The sequence below is a fragment of the Cydia splendana genome, chromosome 10 (assembly GCF_910591565.1).
Source record: "Cydia splendana chromosome 10, ilCydSple1.2, whole genome shotgun sequence".
Classification (NCBI taxonomy): Eukaryota; Metazoa; Arthropoda; class Insecta; order Lepidoptera; family Tortricidae; genus Cydia; species Cydia splendana.
In genome coordinates this window covers 10,085,973-10,101,379 of record NC_085969.1, presented here as the reverse complement: position 1 = coordinate 10,101,379, position 15,407 = coordinate 10,085,973, and the positions used below count along the sequence as shown (strand labels likewise).

At 35.5% G+C, this 15,407-nt stretch overlaps 1 protein-coding gene across 1 annotated transcript in view; it reads right to left on the bottom strand.

The window, feature by feature from the left end:
- LOC134794231 (uncharacterized) overlaps positions 1 to 15,407 on the bottom strand; it is a 104,665-nt gene that overhangs the window by 71,521 nt on the left and 17,737 nt on the right. The window contains exon 2 of the mRNA XM_063765972.1: positions 13,874 to 14,367. Coding sequence (XP_063622042.1) covers positions 13,874 to 13,977 — 104 coding nt within the window. The 5' untranslated portion in view covers positions 13,978 to 14,367. The remainder of the gene's footprint in view (positions 1 to 13,873; positions 14,368 to 15,407) is intronic.

The following is a 15,407-nucleotide window of genomic DNA, read 5'->3' as shown; positions in this document are numbered from 1 at the left end:
GTGCAGTTACGATACTCGGACTGATACCTATTTATTTACATTTGCAAAGCAAATACATATAACTAAGATACTTAAATCTATTTTAGATATAAACAGATCATGGTTAGGTATGCATTGCTTTTATAAAGGTGATGTTGTTTGCTTTACGTTCAATATGATTTTCATATAAACCTATAGGTAATGCTGGGACATTAAGTTTTACTTTATGCTTAAATTGCATTCCAATACAAAGTGGTTTTTCCTTGAAAAAATCGATGTGTCCAGCAGTGGGACGCATATAGGCAGATGACAATGATTAATGAAAATAAATCTTGCCAGATGTTTTGTCAGGTCGCACGTGCAACTTTCGATTCACAAGAGGCCACTTTTACTCCACTTCTGCCGCAGTTTCTAACACGAGACGACTCTGACTTTGTCAAATAAATTCTAATTAAACCGGCCATGGGCCTCGCTACCAGAATAATAATTGACACGTCTTGATGAATCGCTTCAGTTTACCTTGTTATAAAATCACTAACCCCATCTGTCACTCGATGACAGTTGTGTGAATAGAAAACTATTTTCATTCGGATGTGTGATATATTGAGTGTTACTTTTTTATTGATTTTTTATTGATACTTGTCGGATCAATATTTTTTGTTTTGTTTTTTTTTGTGGCACTTACATTAGGTTCATTTATTTGTCATGAGTATTTGTGTCATTAGTTTTTATTGAAATATCAATTGTGTATCCTTTGCTTTAATTTTAGTTAAATTAGCAACGTGACTGCTTAACCCATAAATTATTTAGAACTCGGACAATATTCGTAATAAATCGTTAGTATAAATCATCCGTGCACGCGACACGTAACGGTACCACCTCGTTATAACAAAATATATCGAGTACAATACCTAGTATTTGGTACGGGGGAGTAAATAAAAGAGTATAGATACTTCGAGTATCAGTGACAGTAGAGGCTTGGCATTATTCTTCTCGTCCAAGCCTTTAGGCGAGGAACATCGCGATGCATGGATGCGACAGCTTTAAACTTACCACTAACTACAATACATATACAACACACGTACATACAATATACAAACAAAGATTAAAATTCAAATGGTATTATACAGTTCTATACATTTTTTTTAAATTTCATATTGAAAGTTAACTACCTACTGCAATATTTTACCATGCTGCTATGTTAAAATAGTTTTCGTATTGTACCTATTTGCTTATTTATGATTTCATTATTATAGCACCGGCGATGTACCTAACACAAGCATTATAAATGTAAGTTGATTACGATAAAACACAAGATGAAGGCATTGGTAAAAAAACTGAGACCAAAGGTCTTTCAGATCTTTCATAATACATTCACTGTGCTTTATACTCGTTATTATTTCTTAAACCACAAAATTCCTTAACAGGATATATTTCGAAAATTATGAATTATTTTTATAGACACAAAATATAAATGTTATCGTGCGTGACTATTCCACGGTTTTACGGACAATGTGTCGGTCACTCAAGCCAGCCCATTTGTCCTGTGACATCAAAGTCCTTTCCCACTCATCTAATATTAATCTCGGGGTCCCGTATCACAACCGATACACCTACACGCGGATTAAAATAATACACGTATTTAAACTCCATTCATAGATCGAATATCAAGATAATAACTGTTTCTATCAGTCTATGAGATAAAATTATCTGGTTACAAATTAACGTGACATATTTAAACTTGGCATCGATTTTAAGTTTTAACGGTATCATCGATGCAAAAAAATATAAAAAGCTAACAAAACAATAAAGTATCTAATTGAATTACAACCAGAGAGTAGAACGAAAACACCGTTACGTATGAAAATTATGGTCACCGGCAGGATACAGCTGCGCGAGACATCACAAAAAAGCAATAGTTTTCATAATTAAATTAGCGTGTTCTAAAATTAAAAATGTAAAAGAGCGGCGTCCTGCGGGCCGCCGTTGGGCGCCTGCCGCGACACATACCATAGAGTTTTATGCCCGTCAAATTGTTCGATAATTGAAATGAGTTCCTTGTAAAAGTCAGAAAAACGATTATCCCCATACCTTTTAAGACGTCCGAGATACACAAATGGACTTTGTATTAGAATTTATGTCACTTAAAGAGATGATATAAAAACGCGCCGACGGGTTTACACGCAATAAAAATATGGGAACGACAAGAATGCCTTCCCGGTTGTCAAACTTGGGGTTTAATAACCGTAAAATGTTTTTTTCATCTACTCGTTACGTATGCCATTGAACACTTACAGCGACGAACATAAAATACGCCTAATTGATAAAAGACAATTAACAGCACCGTAATAATTACCACGGAATCAATTTATTGCTAGAAGTTAGGATATGAATATTTTATTTTAAAGCTATGTTGTCGATCAAAAATTATTTACTTATTATCGTAACGTACTAGCTGGAGGCCTCCTTGACAACGACTATAACGACCGTAAATCATGGAAGGTATTTTGGCTTTTCAAACTCTCAACTTTTGCTATTCGAAATTCATTTAAAATATTTAAGCAACAATTAAGTATAATAACGATACTTTTGTGGTATCTTCTTTTGAACAAGGCACATATTTCAAAGGTGCTGCAATAAAGCATTAGCGAAACATAAAATGTACTATATTTAATTTCTCGTGTAGAATAAACATGCCTTAATATTAGTACAGGCTATACTAGAGACGATGCAAGAACTCATGTGAGTTTAAGAACTCATTTAGGTTACATCCAAGTCAGCCGACCGATCAAATACCTTAATGTAAAGAAACTCGCATGCGAGTTCTCGCACCGTTTAAATGAGTCCTATAACATTTGCGGCTTTTGATCGATAAATAATTCCACTGCACCTCTCTAGTCGGTAATGTTTCGAAAATCGTATGCGAGCACTCGCACCATATAAATGAGCCTTAAACAGATAATGATATGCTTGTTTATCTAAACAAATTTGGTAAGTTTACGACCCGTGCCGCCATATTGCATTCGATTACATCTTAATGTTTAAAGCGTTGCCTATGTTTATTAAATACGCAAAATCAAATCAAACCTAAGTAATAAAATAGAGAATAAAATTTCCAAACATATCCCATAAATCTATAGTATCCGATAATTTCTTAATTTAATGATATTTTATTAGTTTTATTACTGAATATTGCACAATTCTTATATCTTACGTAAGTGTGAATAACATGCGTACCACAAAGAGGAAATACACCTAACCATAATGAGCAACCTTTAAAAAGCTCTTAAAATCAATTAGCTTTAAAAGCAATAAAGCAAAATTTAATGATGGGATAATAAACGTTTTAATCGACGGGCCAATCTTGTACGAGTAGACAGGCTTTGCCGGCGTTATTCTGCAAAAAGTAAAAAAAGGGAGGTAATTAAAAACTTTAACACTGCATACATTTTATGAATAACCGAGGTACATCGTCGGTCACCTGTAATAAGACATCAACGGTTTATGGCAACTCCGGCCCCCAACTTAATGTAATACCTATTCATTAAAAACACTTGCGCAGGCTAAAAGAGGTTTCGTCGTGTGGTGAATGTGGAAAGAGATAGCGGAAAGATTAGTTTATGCACACGTACACGTTTAATGACGGCATAATATAGCTTTGTTCTCTTTATTCTATTGTGAATAATCTATAGGTATAACTACTACCGCAAAAAATTGGTATTACACTTGTGTGCCAACTATAAAAAAAATTGGTTGGAATCTCATGTAAAAAAATTATAAGAGTAGGTTCGTTTAGGTTTATGAGTATGAATAATGGCAAATAAATCGATAAATTCCTTACCTATGCTACCTAGCTTTGCTTCCTTCGATACTTTCTTTTCTGAACTATTTTTTGATCCACACACATCAATTGGATATTAAATACCAAGGCTAAGAACCACTATTTGAAGACTTTATCACTCCAGCTTATTTTATAGGTAAAATTTGTTTAATTATAGGACAATTTGCTATAAAACAAAAAAATTGTAAAGTTAGACCAAGAAAAGTCTGCAATGCAACGATTTTGATAGCACACGCAGTGCAAATGTTATTTTAAACGTCAAACTTTGAAATTAAACGTTTAAATAACACTTGCACTGCGTGTGCTACCAAAATCGTTGCAGACTTATCTTGGTCTAGCTCTAGTAGGTACCTAATCTTTTAATAAGTAAAGACGGACAACACAAACTGACTACAACCTGACTGAGCTTAGTTTCCACCTTAGAAGGCTACGACGATTTCAATTGAAGAAATAACATAGGCACCAAGTTATAACATCGGAACGGAAATAAGCTATCAACTTTACATACCTTATAAAGTGCTATGAAGGTAACATCAAGTAAGTAAAGACATGCCCACAGAAACTGCCCGATCCGAACTTTAAGATACGTCAATTAATAGATCTAGAAACGATATGGATTTGATGTGTCAGTGTCAAAAGTGACATTTTTGTTAGGAGAAACGCCTGGGGACCGTAGGGCTGGCAGCTTCCTCGCACAGCGCATAAGCATTGCAATTCAGCGTGGTAATGCTGCCAGCGTCTACGGGACCTTGCCGAGGGGTGATTTTTTATTGTAGTTTAGGTTTAAGGATGTTTTATAAATAAATTTAACTGACGTATAATAAAGTTCAAATCGGGCCGAGAGAGTGTTCACGTTTTAGCGCTTCACCTTTAACTTGCGCCGCACCCTTTAACACTAAACCCACAATTACGCATATTGGACGAGGCGATCAAAGCCGCGGCGCGGGAGTCTACGCGCACACCGAATTAAAAACAATTTAATTTTGCCGGTCACTTCACGTTTACGTGTTACTACATGTAATGTGAAATATAAAATGAAATTACCTGAATTAAAACAAAGAGTAGTGCCGACACTGACAAGTCAGTCACCATTGTCACCAATTCATTATTTTTCATATCTCATGCTCTGAAAGTGGGTCGTTGTTGTTCTAAAAGGTGCGCAGAAAGTGATACGTTTATGCTCTAGCGCAGAAAAGTGGTGTACTCCTCTGCGTCCCTGTCCCACGAACAACTGGGTGGAAACAAAATGGAAAAATAGTGTCTTTATTTCCTCGCCTGGAACAATTGGTAATTGTTTATTTTACTTATCCCACGTTGATCCTTTTTTTATAAAAAATGATGTAAGTAAATTGTTAAAAACAAATTATTCTTGATTTCTTTCGTTGAATTCTATTTACTCAATTTCACAAGGCGGGAACCAAAAGGAATACACCAAAGATATTTTTTTAAACCTTACACTTGCGTAAATGAGCAAAGGCTGAATCTTATACAGCCACAGTTAAACGTTTGTATGATATTAAATTTGTTTTTAAAGTTATTTAGAACTATATTCATAAAAATAAAATAAAATACAAGATAAAAATTTCTTATATTATTAATTATTAATTAAATTGTTATTTAAGATTTAAAATACTTTTATTATGTTATTACGTGGTGCGGCGCACCAAGGTCGCGGTGCGGTCCGGTAGTCTGATGCGGCTTTTAGTACGAAAAAGTATAAAATTAAAAAGTAAAAGGAAATCCCGCTGATTTTCATACTATAATGAACAAATCATTTTAAAATTACTCCATTTTATTAAAAAATGTGTTTTCATAAATATTGCAATCTAAATGATTTTCGCTAGGGGTTTTATCTTCACACATGTAAAGTCTCCGATTGCAAGTAAGTCCTAAGGAAAAAAATCATGGCCGTAGGTCTATAATATTGGATACTTCAATTACTGATTTTGCGAAATTGCCTTGTCTTGTTTGGTTTCCTCGCATTCGATATGAAAAGTAGAGTGTTTAACTCGGGTGAAAGGCACCATTTCCATCTCGGACTATTGGCGCTCTCACTGCGTTCGAGCGCCAAACTACCTCGACAGAAATGGGTGCCTTTCAACCCTTGGTTAACAATCTACTATTACATTATGTACATATGGTACTTTCCCGCACTAGAGCAGTTTCCGTGCGTATTTATGTCAAAAGGGCCACCACATGCGCTGATATCAGATTGACATGTAACTGATGTCATTCAAATATCGTGTATTTCGATTGTATGTACCTACTTATTCGTACATGTACCTATTGGCGCGGGCGAGACGCACGACAACTAAATAATATGATTCAAATACAATTCTGTCAGTGTACGTTCGAATTGGCCTGTGAGTTTTGTTAATATTTTAGTGTTTTTATTGAAGATTTAAATGTAAAATGTACCTACTAACATATTTCTAAGATTCCTAAGGGTCACTTGCTTGCACCATCCCACTAACCCGGGGTTAACCAGTTAAACCGTTAACCCAGTGTCTAATTGTACTGGTAACCATGGTAACTACAGGTTTAACCGGTTAACCCCGGGTTAGTGATTGGTGCAAGACTGCAAGTGCCCTAATAGATTCTTCCGGGCCTATAATAATTAAAGGTAACTTTGTTTTTAATTTCATTCAGCTCTTGATCCTGACATTTAAAACATTGCACCAACACATCCGTCAATTACAAAAGACAAAGAATGAAAGCATCGTTCCGTACGTGACAATAAATTAATTAACATAGCCCTGCGACCCGGATTTGTCCGCGTCAGCTCCCCGGGTCAGGTGGTCCTTTCGACTCAAGAGGGAAGTATTTCGAGGGTTCAAAAAACGTATTATAAATCCGTATTGTCTGAGATGCATTGAACTCGAGAGCAACGGATAAATGGAGCACATATATTAGGGCAGTAATGTTGCTCAATGCATGGCTTTCATCTTGTCGCATTCTCGTTTTACTACATACAAGCTTTTAAGTAGGTAGCTTGCAATATTTGTAATTTAGTACTCTAATTTATTGAAACGAGTTCGAGTTTTATAGTAGAGGATAGAAAGAGTGGTTAAATTATTTTGCGCGCGACTTGCGTGGTAAGATGTGCAAGACGATGAACATCTGTAACTGTACCCTTTTCAAGCAAATAAATGATTTATGATTTATTTGCTTGGTTTATGATTGTCCTTACATTAATTACATTATCTAGCTAATCTATCTAGGAGTTGTACAATAAGAGCATCATGTTTCTACTAGACGAATCTACTGAGACTATTTGATTTACTTGTTGATTAGTAGGCATATACTGAATGGACCAGTCACATTCGGATACGACGCAGCGTAAGTGACTAGCAAGTAGCGATAAAAGATATATTGCTAACGAGTAATATACCATTCAAAATGTATGAATTGTTTCTTCGCCCGTTCATTCGGTCGTTGCCTCTCATTCTAGATTCCACCCCCGACGGCAATCGCTACGAAACAATACAGATTAAGTAGTTGAAAGTTTCAGATTCAATTTGCGTTGTGCAGCTTTTGCTCGGTCAATTAGGTTAGAATTGGCAGTGGGGCGGAATGGCAACGAGTTATTATTGTGAAGTTGTACTGCTAGTTTCCATTTATTAAGAGATTTGTCAACTATTACACAACTACTTGCATAAAATAAACTAAAGTTCATTGCAATAACTTTTAAAGAAAGGTACAACTTCTAAAATCACAGCAATACTACTAACCTTTAATGGGCTCTTTATTTGTTTAATGCCTTGATGTTGCATAGGCGTACTTACATACTCTTTTTTTGTAACTCTTACAAAAATATTAGTGCATAATTAGCGATAGCAATTAACGACTATAGTTCGTTTTTTTTAGCATTAGAAATAAGGTAAACAATCTTGACGTGTCTTTTAATTGAAAAACACATTTTAAAAATAAGTTACGTCAAATATGTAAAAATTATGAATCTAATACGATCATTTTTATTCTTCTGCTTTCATAAGTAATAGTTATTGATTTTTAAAAAGCGTTTTTCAATTAAAAGACATGTCAAGATCGCACACCTTCTTTCAAGTTCTTACTAATGCTAAAAAAAACGATCTATAGGTACCGAAACCACCCCGTATTATAATTTTAACACAATGAGAATACTTGTAGTACCTAACTTTATTTTATAATTTATAACTAGCAGTACTATTAATCATAATATACAGAAATTAATACGTACTTTCATAGGAAGTAGATACTTAATTCTTTAAAAATATCCCATATTTTTTAAATCTTGAAAGGTTAAGCAACATGAAGGGAATACAATTGCCAGCAAGACATTTATCATAACCATTAAGTTTGTAACAGAAAAATACACTTTAAAAATTAAAAAAGTACAAGCCATGTATCATTGGGGACAATTCGAGTTCAAATTTTGAACAATTCTCAAATAAAGCCACCTACGCACTGGGCAAGTAAAAGTAGCTTTCCAGTCGCAACGTGCAAGTAGTTTACTTACCCGCTGTCACAACAAAAAGCAAGCATAAAGGTTCTTTCTGTGCCCTACTCCGAGTCCGTTCTGTGTCAACTAGTATTTGGTTTAGATATATAATAGCCGGTTTAGGCGGGTTTGCTTTACAATTGAATAGGTAACAGTATTCAATAGACATAACTACATATACCTACTTACCTAAAGTCATTTACTGACTTTTAACAACACATTAGGTGATACTCTCGTTTAACAAATTGCAAGAAGTTAATAAAAATAGTTGTTATTTGTACCAATTTGTTAATGTTAAAAAACTGGGCTTTTGCGATAAAATAATGATAGGATTAAACGAACTTACCTGAAGTGAAGTTCAATTCTGTTTATATGAAGCATTTGGTCCTGAATAATATATATTTTGCGCGTTAAATGGCAAGCGACCGAGATGTACTACATTGTTAATTATTCAGGACCAAATGCAAATATAACCGAAAATATAGTAGCTTAATCCATATACTATGAGTACGTGTATGAGTACTGTATAGCTTGATACTATATGTAATAATAATAATATGTATTTTTATTGTATTTATATGGTATTGGGTGGTTTTACGGTAATCATTGAGACCAAAAGACATAACCGGGTGAAGTGGAGATCTTTGGCGGAGACGATTGTCCTGCAAAGGACTAACGGCCCGATTCGAACTTTAAGAAATGTCAATTAATAGATCTAGAAACGATATGGATTAGATATGTCAGTGTCAAATGTGACGTTTCTTCAAACAAAAACGCCACTTTTGACACTGACACATCTAATCCATATCCTTTCTAGGTCTATTAATTGACGTATCTTAAAGTTCGAATCGGGCAGTAAGGTGTTTCTGTGAAGGAAACATTATTTCCGTATTCACAAAAGGAGTGCAGCTGTAGCATCCTGTGGCACAACCATACCTATACTAATTATAAAGTTATTCAGTTATTCATACGACTTCCGATTACGCTTTCCCTTTTTAAAAGGAATAAGACACAAGCATTAATTAGCTACATCTTGATGTTAAATGTTAAAAGAGAATAAAGTACAGTTATTTCAGAGTAAGATACTCCATTGTAAAAGCAAAGAATAGCATGGTTCTACCGGTTCAATAATTCATTGACTCCTACATTTGGCAGCACGATGAGTGACACATGAATTACATTGTTTGGGTGTCAATGGCAGTAGACGATAATTAGATTATTAGATTAACTAGTAACTTCTTAATGCGCGGACAGACTTTAGACACGCTAACATACTTACCTCTGATAGATTAAAAAAATATATAGAGAGATATGTCACTCAAAATGTCACGTTTCCAAATCGCGGTTGCGATTTCGGTGTAATGTAAGGAATGTCAGCGAGCGTTCATAAAGTGGCTATGCAATTTTGCGGCTGGGTATACATAGAGCTGCAAAAGCGCATACCCACTTAATAAATTAAATCCATTCATACCTACTGTGTCACCTTAGACAGCGTTCGTTTTTTACTTAAATAAAACGTTTTAATACTTTTTATATAGGTACCTAATTAAGATATTTTATTATTTTACTGTTTTAAGAAAATGGTAAGTATCTAATCCTGTAAGATGCGAATGGCATTTTCTTTTGTTTTTAGATTGGCGTATCTATTTATGGGTAAAATATTATTAAATCTATGACTTGAGTGACTCGGTCACTTTGATTTTTAGCCTGCGTCACCAAAAGACTCAAAAACGAATGCTACTGACAAGTTGCAGTAGTAGGTATATGTGTCAAATAGAGGCTACTTATATACATATTGGCTTACAACAATTCATACTCTGATTGTTTTTTATTGACTAATAGCGAATAAGTGGGCGGCTGTATATACATTGTGCTATATAAAGATTAAAAACTTCATACTTTATTCATGAATGACACAGTAAGTTTTAATTGATATTGTCAGAGTTCAATAATGTTTGTTTTAAACATAGCTTTATGATCACCCTGACTGCATCTGTTTAATTACTGCACTGGCGTATAAGTCAGATGTATTTTTCTAATTATGATGTTTATGATATTCATAAATATATAACTTTCAACGCCTTTTTACAAACTCTTAAGTATCAGAATCACGTCTGCAATATATTTCAAAATTAATTAAAAATTACGGAATGAAAATAAGTAGTTCAGTATTGAGCTAACTTTTTACAGACTTGAACAAAATAAAGCGAGGAAGTATCATTATGAATATAAACGTCATATATTCATAGAAATTTGACATTAAATGACATTGATACACTGTCATTGCAAATTTCATTCAGAGCGAACTTGGACCGACTGTAGTCGGTTTTTTATACGTGTCATAAGGTGTGTAACCATATTATAGCCAATATAGCTAACACTTATTACAACTACCAAGAAATAAGAAGACAATACCCGAACTCCCAAACTAGTAAAGTATCTTATGTCGATCTGACGCGTAATAATAGAAATTCGAACGTGATAAATTTGCCGTTGAAATTATTATAAGCAATAAACAGTAGCAGTCTTATGAGCAGGGTTCTGGTTGAATATTTCTATTACATTACAAGCCAACAGTACGGACAATCGCCGTTATGTCTGAAATATCATGAGATAATTTTGTCAGATAAAGAGTAATTCAATGGAAGAGTATAGTTATAGGCATTTGTTTTTATTATAATACTAACTAAGGACTAATCCCAATAAAGCCTAGTTTACCCTCTGGGTTGGAAGTTCAGATGGCAGTCGCTTTCGTAAAAACTAGTGGCTACGTCAAATCATGGGATTAGTTGTCAAGCGGACCCAAGGCTGAGCCGTGGCAAAATGCCGGGATAACGCAAGGAAGAAGAAGAGGACTTACTAAAGATATTTACCTACCTATGTTTTTTGGACTAACGCGAAGAAGCAAATATCTTAACCCTTACCAGGCTAAGGGATATATATTTTCCAGAGACGGCACTTCAAACATGTGTTCTATTTTCGATGAGTAAGACTGACAGTCGATTGTCATTTTTGAAATGTCAGCTTGGTAAAGGGTTAATATTCTAACTCAAAAAGTATGTTACATTTTATCCTTGTCTCTTGGGTTTATCCATTAGCTGGAAGACGAACTGCTTGCAATTTTTGAAAACCCACATAGAGCGAAAACAAAGAATGGGTATGCACTGATTTTACCGCGTAAATCTACTACGACTTATTGCAATTTCTTTACTTTAAATAATAAATACACATAATTAACCAAACGTATACGGGACCCTAAACAAACAGCTTACGAAGGTGTCTAGACGCCTCTGTTGTAACCACAGCAATGTAATGCGAGCTGTCGCCGTAATCAGAGAGGCATTATTTGAATAAGTATTTATTCTAATAAATCAAAAATTATTTCATAAATGACGAAGAGTACATAAAAGATAAATAATTCATAAAAATATAGATCCTTAATGTCACTGAAATATGTATTAGGAAATCAACCTTTCCGTGGACGAAGTTGCGTAACAGAACTATAGGTACTTAATCTCTTTGACTCTAATAAAAACCAAATATTATACAACTAATCATTAACACGAAAATGCAAACAATTTCATGTTCTTACAAACTTTTTGTCAAAACAGTATCCAATATTCCCTTACTATTATTCCTTAGTTAGCGAATAATTTAATTCATATTAATAGTTTTATACAAAAAATAATCTTCGCATTTTAAATCTACATTGCGAAAAATATTTTTTATTCGTTATTCGTCAGGTTATATTTTGGCCGTCTCTACTCGCGGTGGTGTCCAAACAATGCGCCTCCCACTCGGCCATTATTGTCTTCTGGGTGACCTAGACGACTTGGTTAGGCAAAAACAGTACTGATTTTTTCGCTAGATCAATGACCTACATATTTAATTACCTACAGACATGATATATTTAAGGACCCCAAAATAAGTTCTCTTCCTGTCTAGTACTTTTTAGCAAAACTTCGTATAATTCATCGCAATTAGAAGGTACAATCGTCTTACAAATGTAAAAATAATATATGATCAATCTAGCAGTGACATCTTATAAAAAAATATTGGCAAACATAATTGATAATTTTGTTTTGGCATTCCTAAAAAGGTAAACTTTTTCACATCTGACCTTATGAGACTCAAGGCCTATAATAACATCAGAAACTTTTGTTCTTTACCTTTTCCATATTTTTTGTCATATTGCTTCGTAGCCGGTTAATTTCATAAGCGTCCATTGTGATTTGGTAATAGCGAGAAATATTTGCAAATGTTTGACAAACGCTCGCGGCAATGTGTATAATAGTAGAATAGAATAGGTTTAAGTACTAGTGATGACTTACGGCTCCGAAACGTGGTCTTTCACTATCGGCCTCATCTCAAAACTCAATGTCGCTCAACGAGCTATGGAGAGGGCTATGTTCGGAGTTTCTCTGCGTGGTCGAATCAGAAATGAGGAGATCCGTAGACAAACTAAAGTCACCGACATAGCCCACCGGATTAGCAAGCTGAAGTGGCAATGGGCAGGCCATATTGCACGCAGAGAAGATGGCCGATGGGGTCGAAAAGTGTTCGAGTGGAGACCACGGACTAACAAGCGCAGCGTAGGACGTCCACCCACAAGATGGACAGACGACCTTGTTAAGGCCGCCGGAAGTCGCTGGATGCGGGTCGCTTCCAACCGGTACGAATGGAGGTCCAAGGGGGAGGCCTATGTTCAGCAGTGGACGTCTTATGGCTGAGATGATGATGATGATGAAGTACTAAACGCTTAGCAGAATGTTCTTTAACTATTCAAATCACATTTAGTACTGGTAACATTACCTACGCGTGAAAATTAACAAGCCGATTGTCTATTAGTAGAAAATTACACTAACAGGAATTTACCAATCCGTCACGTGTTCTAACCTTCGTGTAGGTAGGTCCTCATAAAATAAATCTTATAAGAATTTCCGTAAGTCCAGAACCTCACTAGCAAATTTTGACAGTAACGTCAGTTTTACTAAATATTGTGTGTTACTTAGTGACCTTTTTTGTTGAGGACTAACAAAACAGCCCATCCTATAGTCAAATGACATTGTTGTTAATTTGCCGCTAAAGTTTCCTTCAAAGTTATATAAAGTTGTCGAAACCATTCCCGAACAATTGCCGAAGTCGCTAACCGATTTGCTTTATCCGTCAAACAAGCGTGAACTTAATAATAGTATTATGTTACAAAAAAATCTTTTCACAACGAATCTTGGCCTCGAGACACGAAATCCGTCACATATGCTTTTGTTATTTAGATGGGAATTTATTTGCATACATATTAGTTCTAGCCTCCCCAAAATTCTGATTGGAATTAGATTTCCAACCTCGCACTGGGAAACATCTGTGCAAACTTAATTACTCATTAAACAATTCAATTTAAAATGAAGCACCCCTAATACGGTAACGGTAAATAATCTTACATAGATACTCCTGAAATGGGGATTGAATAATGAAGATTATACTTACTTACCTAAAAAAGTCACATTTTATGTTCTACATAATTATGAAATAACTATCTAGTTTACTTGGAATAAACGGTATTTAGAAGTACTTACGTGTATACAGTTAGTAGCATCCAGCACTGAAGTCGCGCGCCGGGAAGCCACGTGACGTAGCGACCAGTGAGCGCACAGTCGACACAAGATGCAATATAAAGCATACCACCGCAGTGGTACCTACCCAGCACCCGCCCAAGTGCCCACGACTACCCCAGATAACTATGGTAACTTATAATATTTGCTACTGATCTTTATTTTGTTGTGACTAGTTCTGTTTCGGATTGCGATTGAATTTAATTTGTTAAGGCCAAAACTGTTGCTTGTTAAAGTTTATTCGTTCGGTCATCTACTTGTCTAAGCAACGGCTGTCGTCAGCCGTGCTGAAGTTGATGGTCTTCGGGCAATCGGCAGACACGGAGGGAACTCTTCTCAGAGCACACCCCAGCATCTTTGTATTTATGACGGTTTAAAAAATACCGGGTTTATTTAAAGAAGCCTAATTAACAGCGCTCGGTCCGGGGCTGGTCGAGTGGTCGATGTCCATATTGTTCCTGCAACAAAAGAAAATCACGATTACGCAAGATGATTTCATGTTTTTATTTTGTTCTGGGAGTTCGCGCGACGAAACCACCCAAACTCGGGCACACGGGGCTCTAAACGTAGTCGTAAATAAATCACACCTCTACAGAAACCTGTGTCCCTTTTGTTTATACGCTACTAAGACATACAAAAAAAGTTTTAACTCCCCTCGCAACCTGAACTCAAAAAAACAAAAGTCGGCCGAGGATTGTGCAATATCACAACAGAGAAGTCATTAAACAATGCCTCTGCCAGGAATTGAGGTGTTTATTATGTCGGTCCACGTTCATTCTGCTTCATGCAAAAAACTGCAGTCCAGGTAAGCTCGGACAAGATTTTTTTTGCAGCAGAGGACTTATTATGCGGGATTTATGTCACTTTTTGCTGCGTCCAAGCTAATTATTGTTATCTGCTTTTTGCTTTACTATGGGCCCTGTAAAGCAATAATGGGCCACTAATTCTGGTAACACCTCCGAAGTCGAAGCGTCAATCGCATCAGAGAGTTGCCATTGTGTATTGGACAAAGCCACCCGCAAGTCCTACTGTGCTTTCACCGTTTTTATTTGGCCTCAGATATCTCATTCAGCGGGGCGATGGTCTCTTTCCACTTTTACGACTGCGGTGTACGTAATTATCAAGCCATTGTCATTGAAGCTACTAAAAATTAATTATACATTATTGTTTAGACTCATGCAGGCAGACGGTGAGGAAGACACTCCATCATTAGTGCGCCGGTAACAGAAATCGAGAGATTCATGTGTATAAAGGTCAGGTATTTATGTACAGTGTAGGTACATTATAAAATAGACATCGCTACTTGATATAGCGATACGCAATTTTGAAAAAGGTCTTAAAATCTACAAAGATTATTGTAATGGATATTGTTATCGGGCTATGTTCCAAGTATTTATCTATACATACTTAGAAAATATAGCATGGTAACCTTTAACAGAATATTATCTTATTTAATTTTAAGGTGTTCAAATAACTAAACCGCAGATATCCGAGTTAT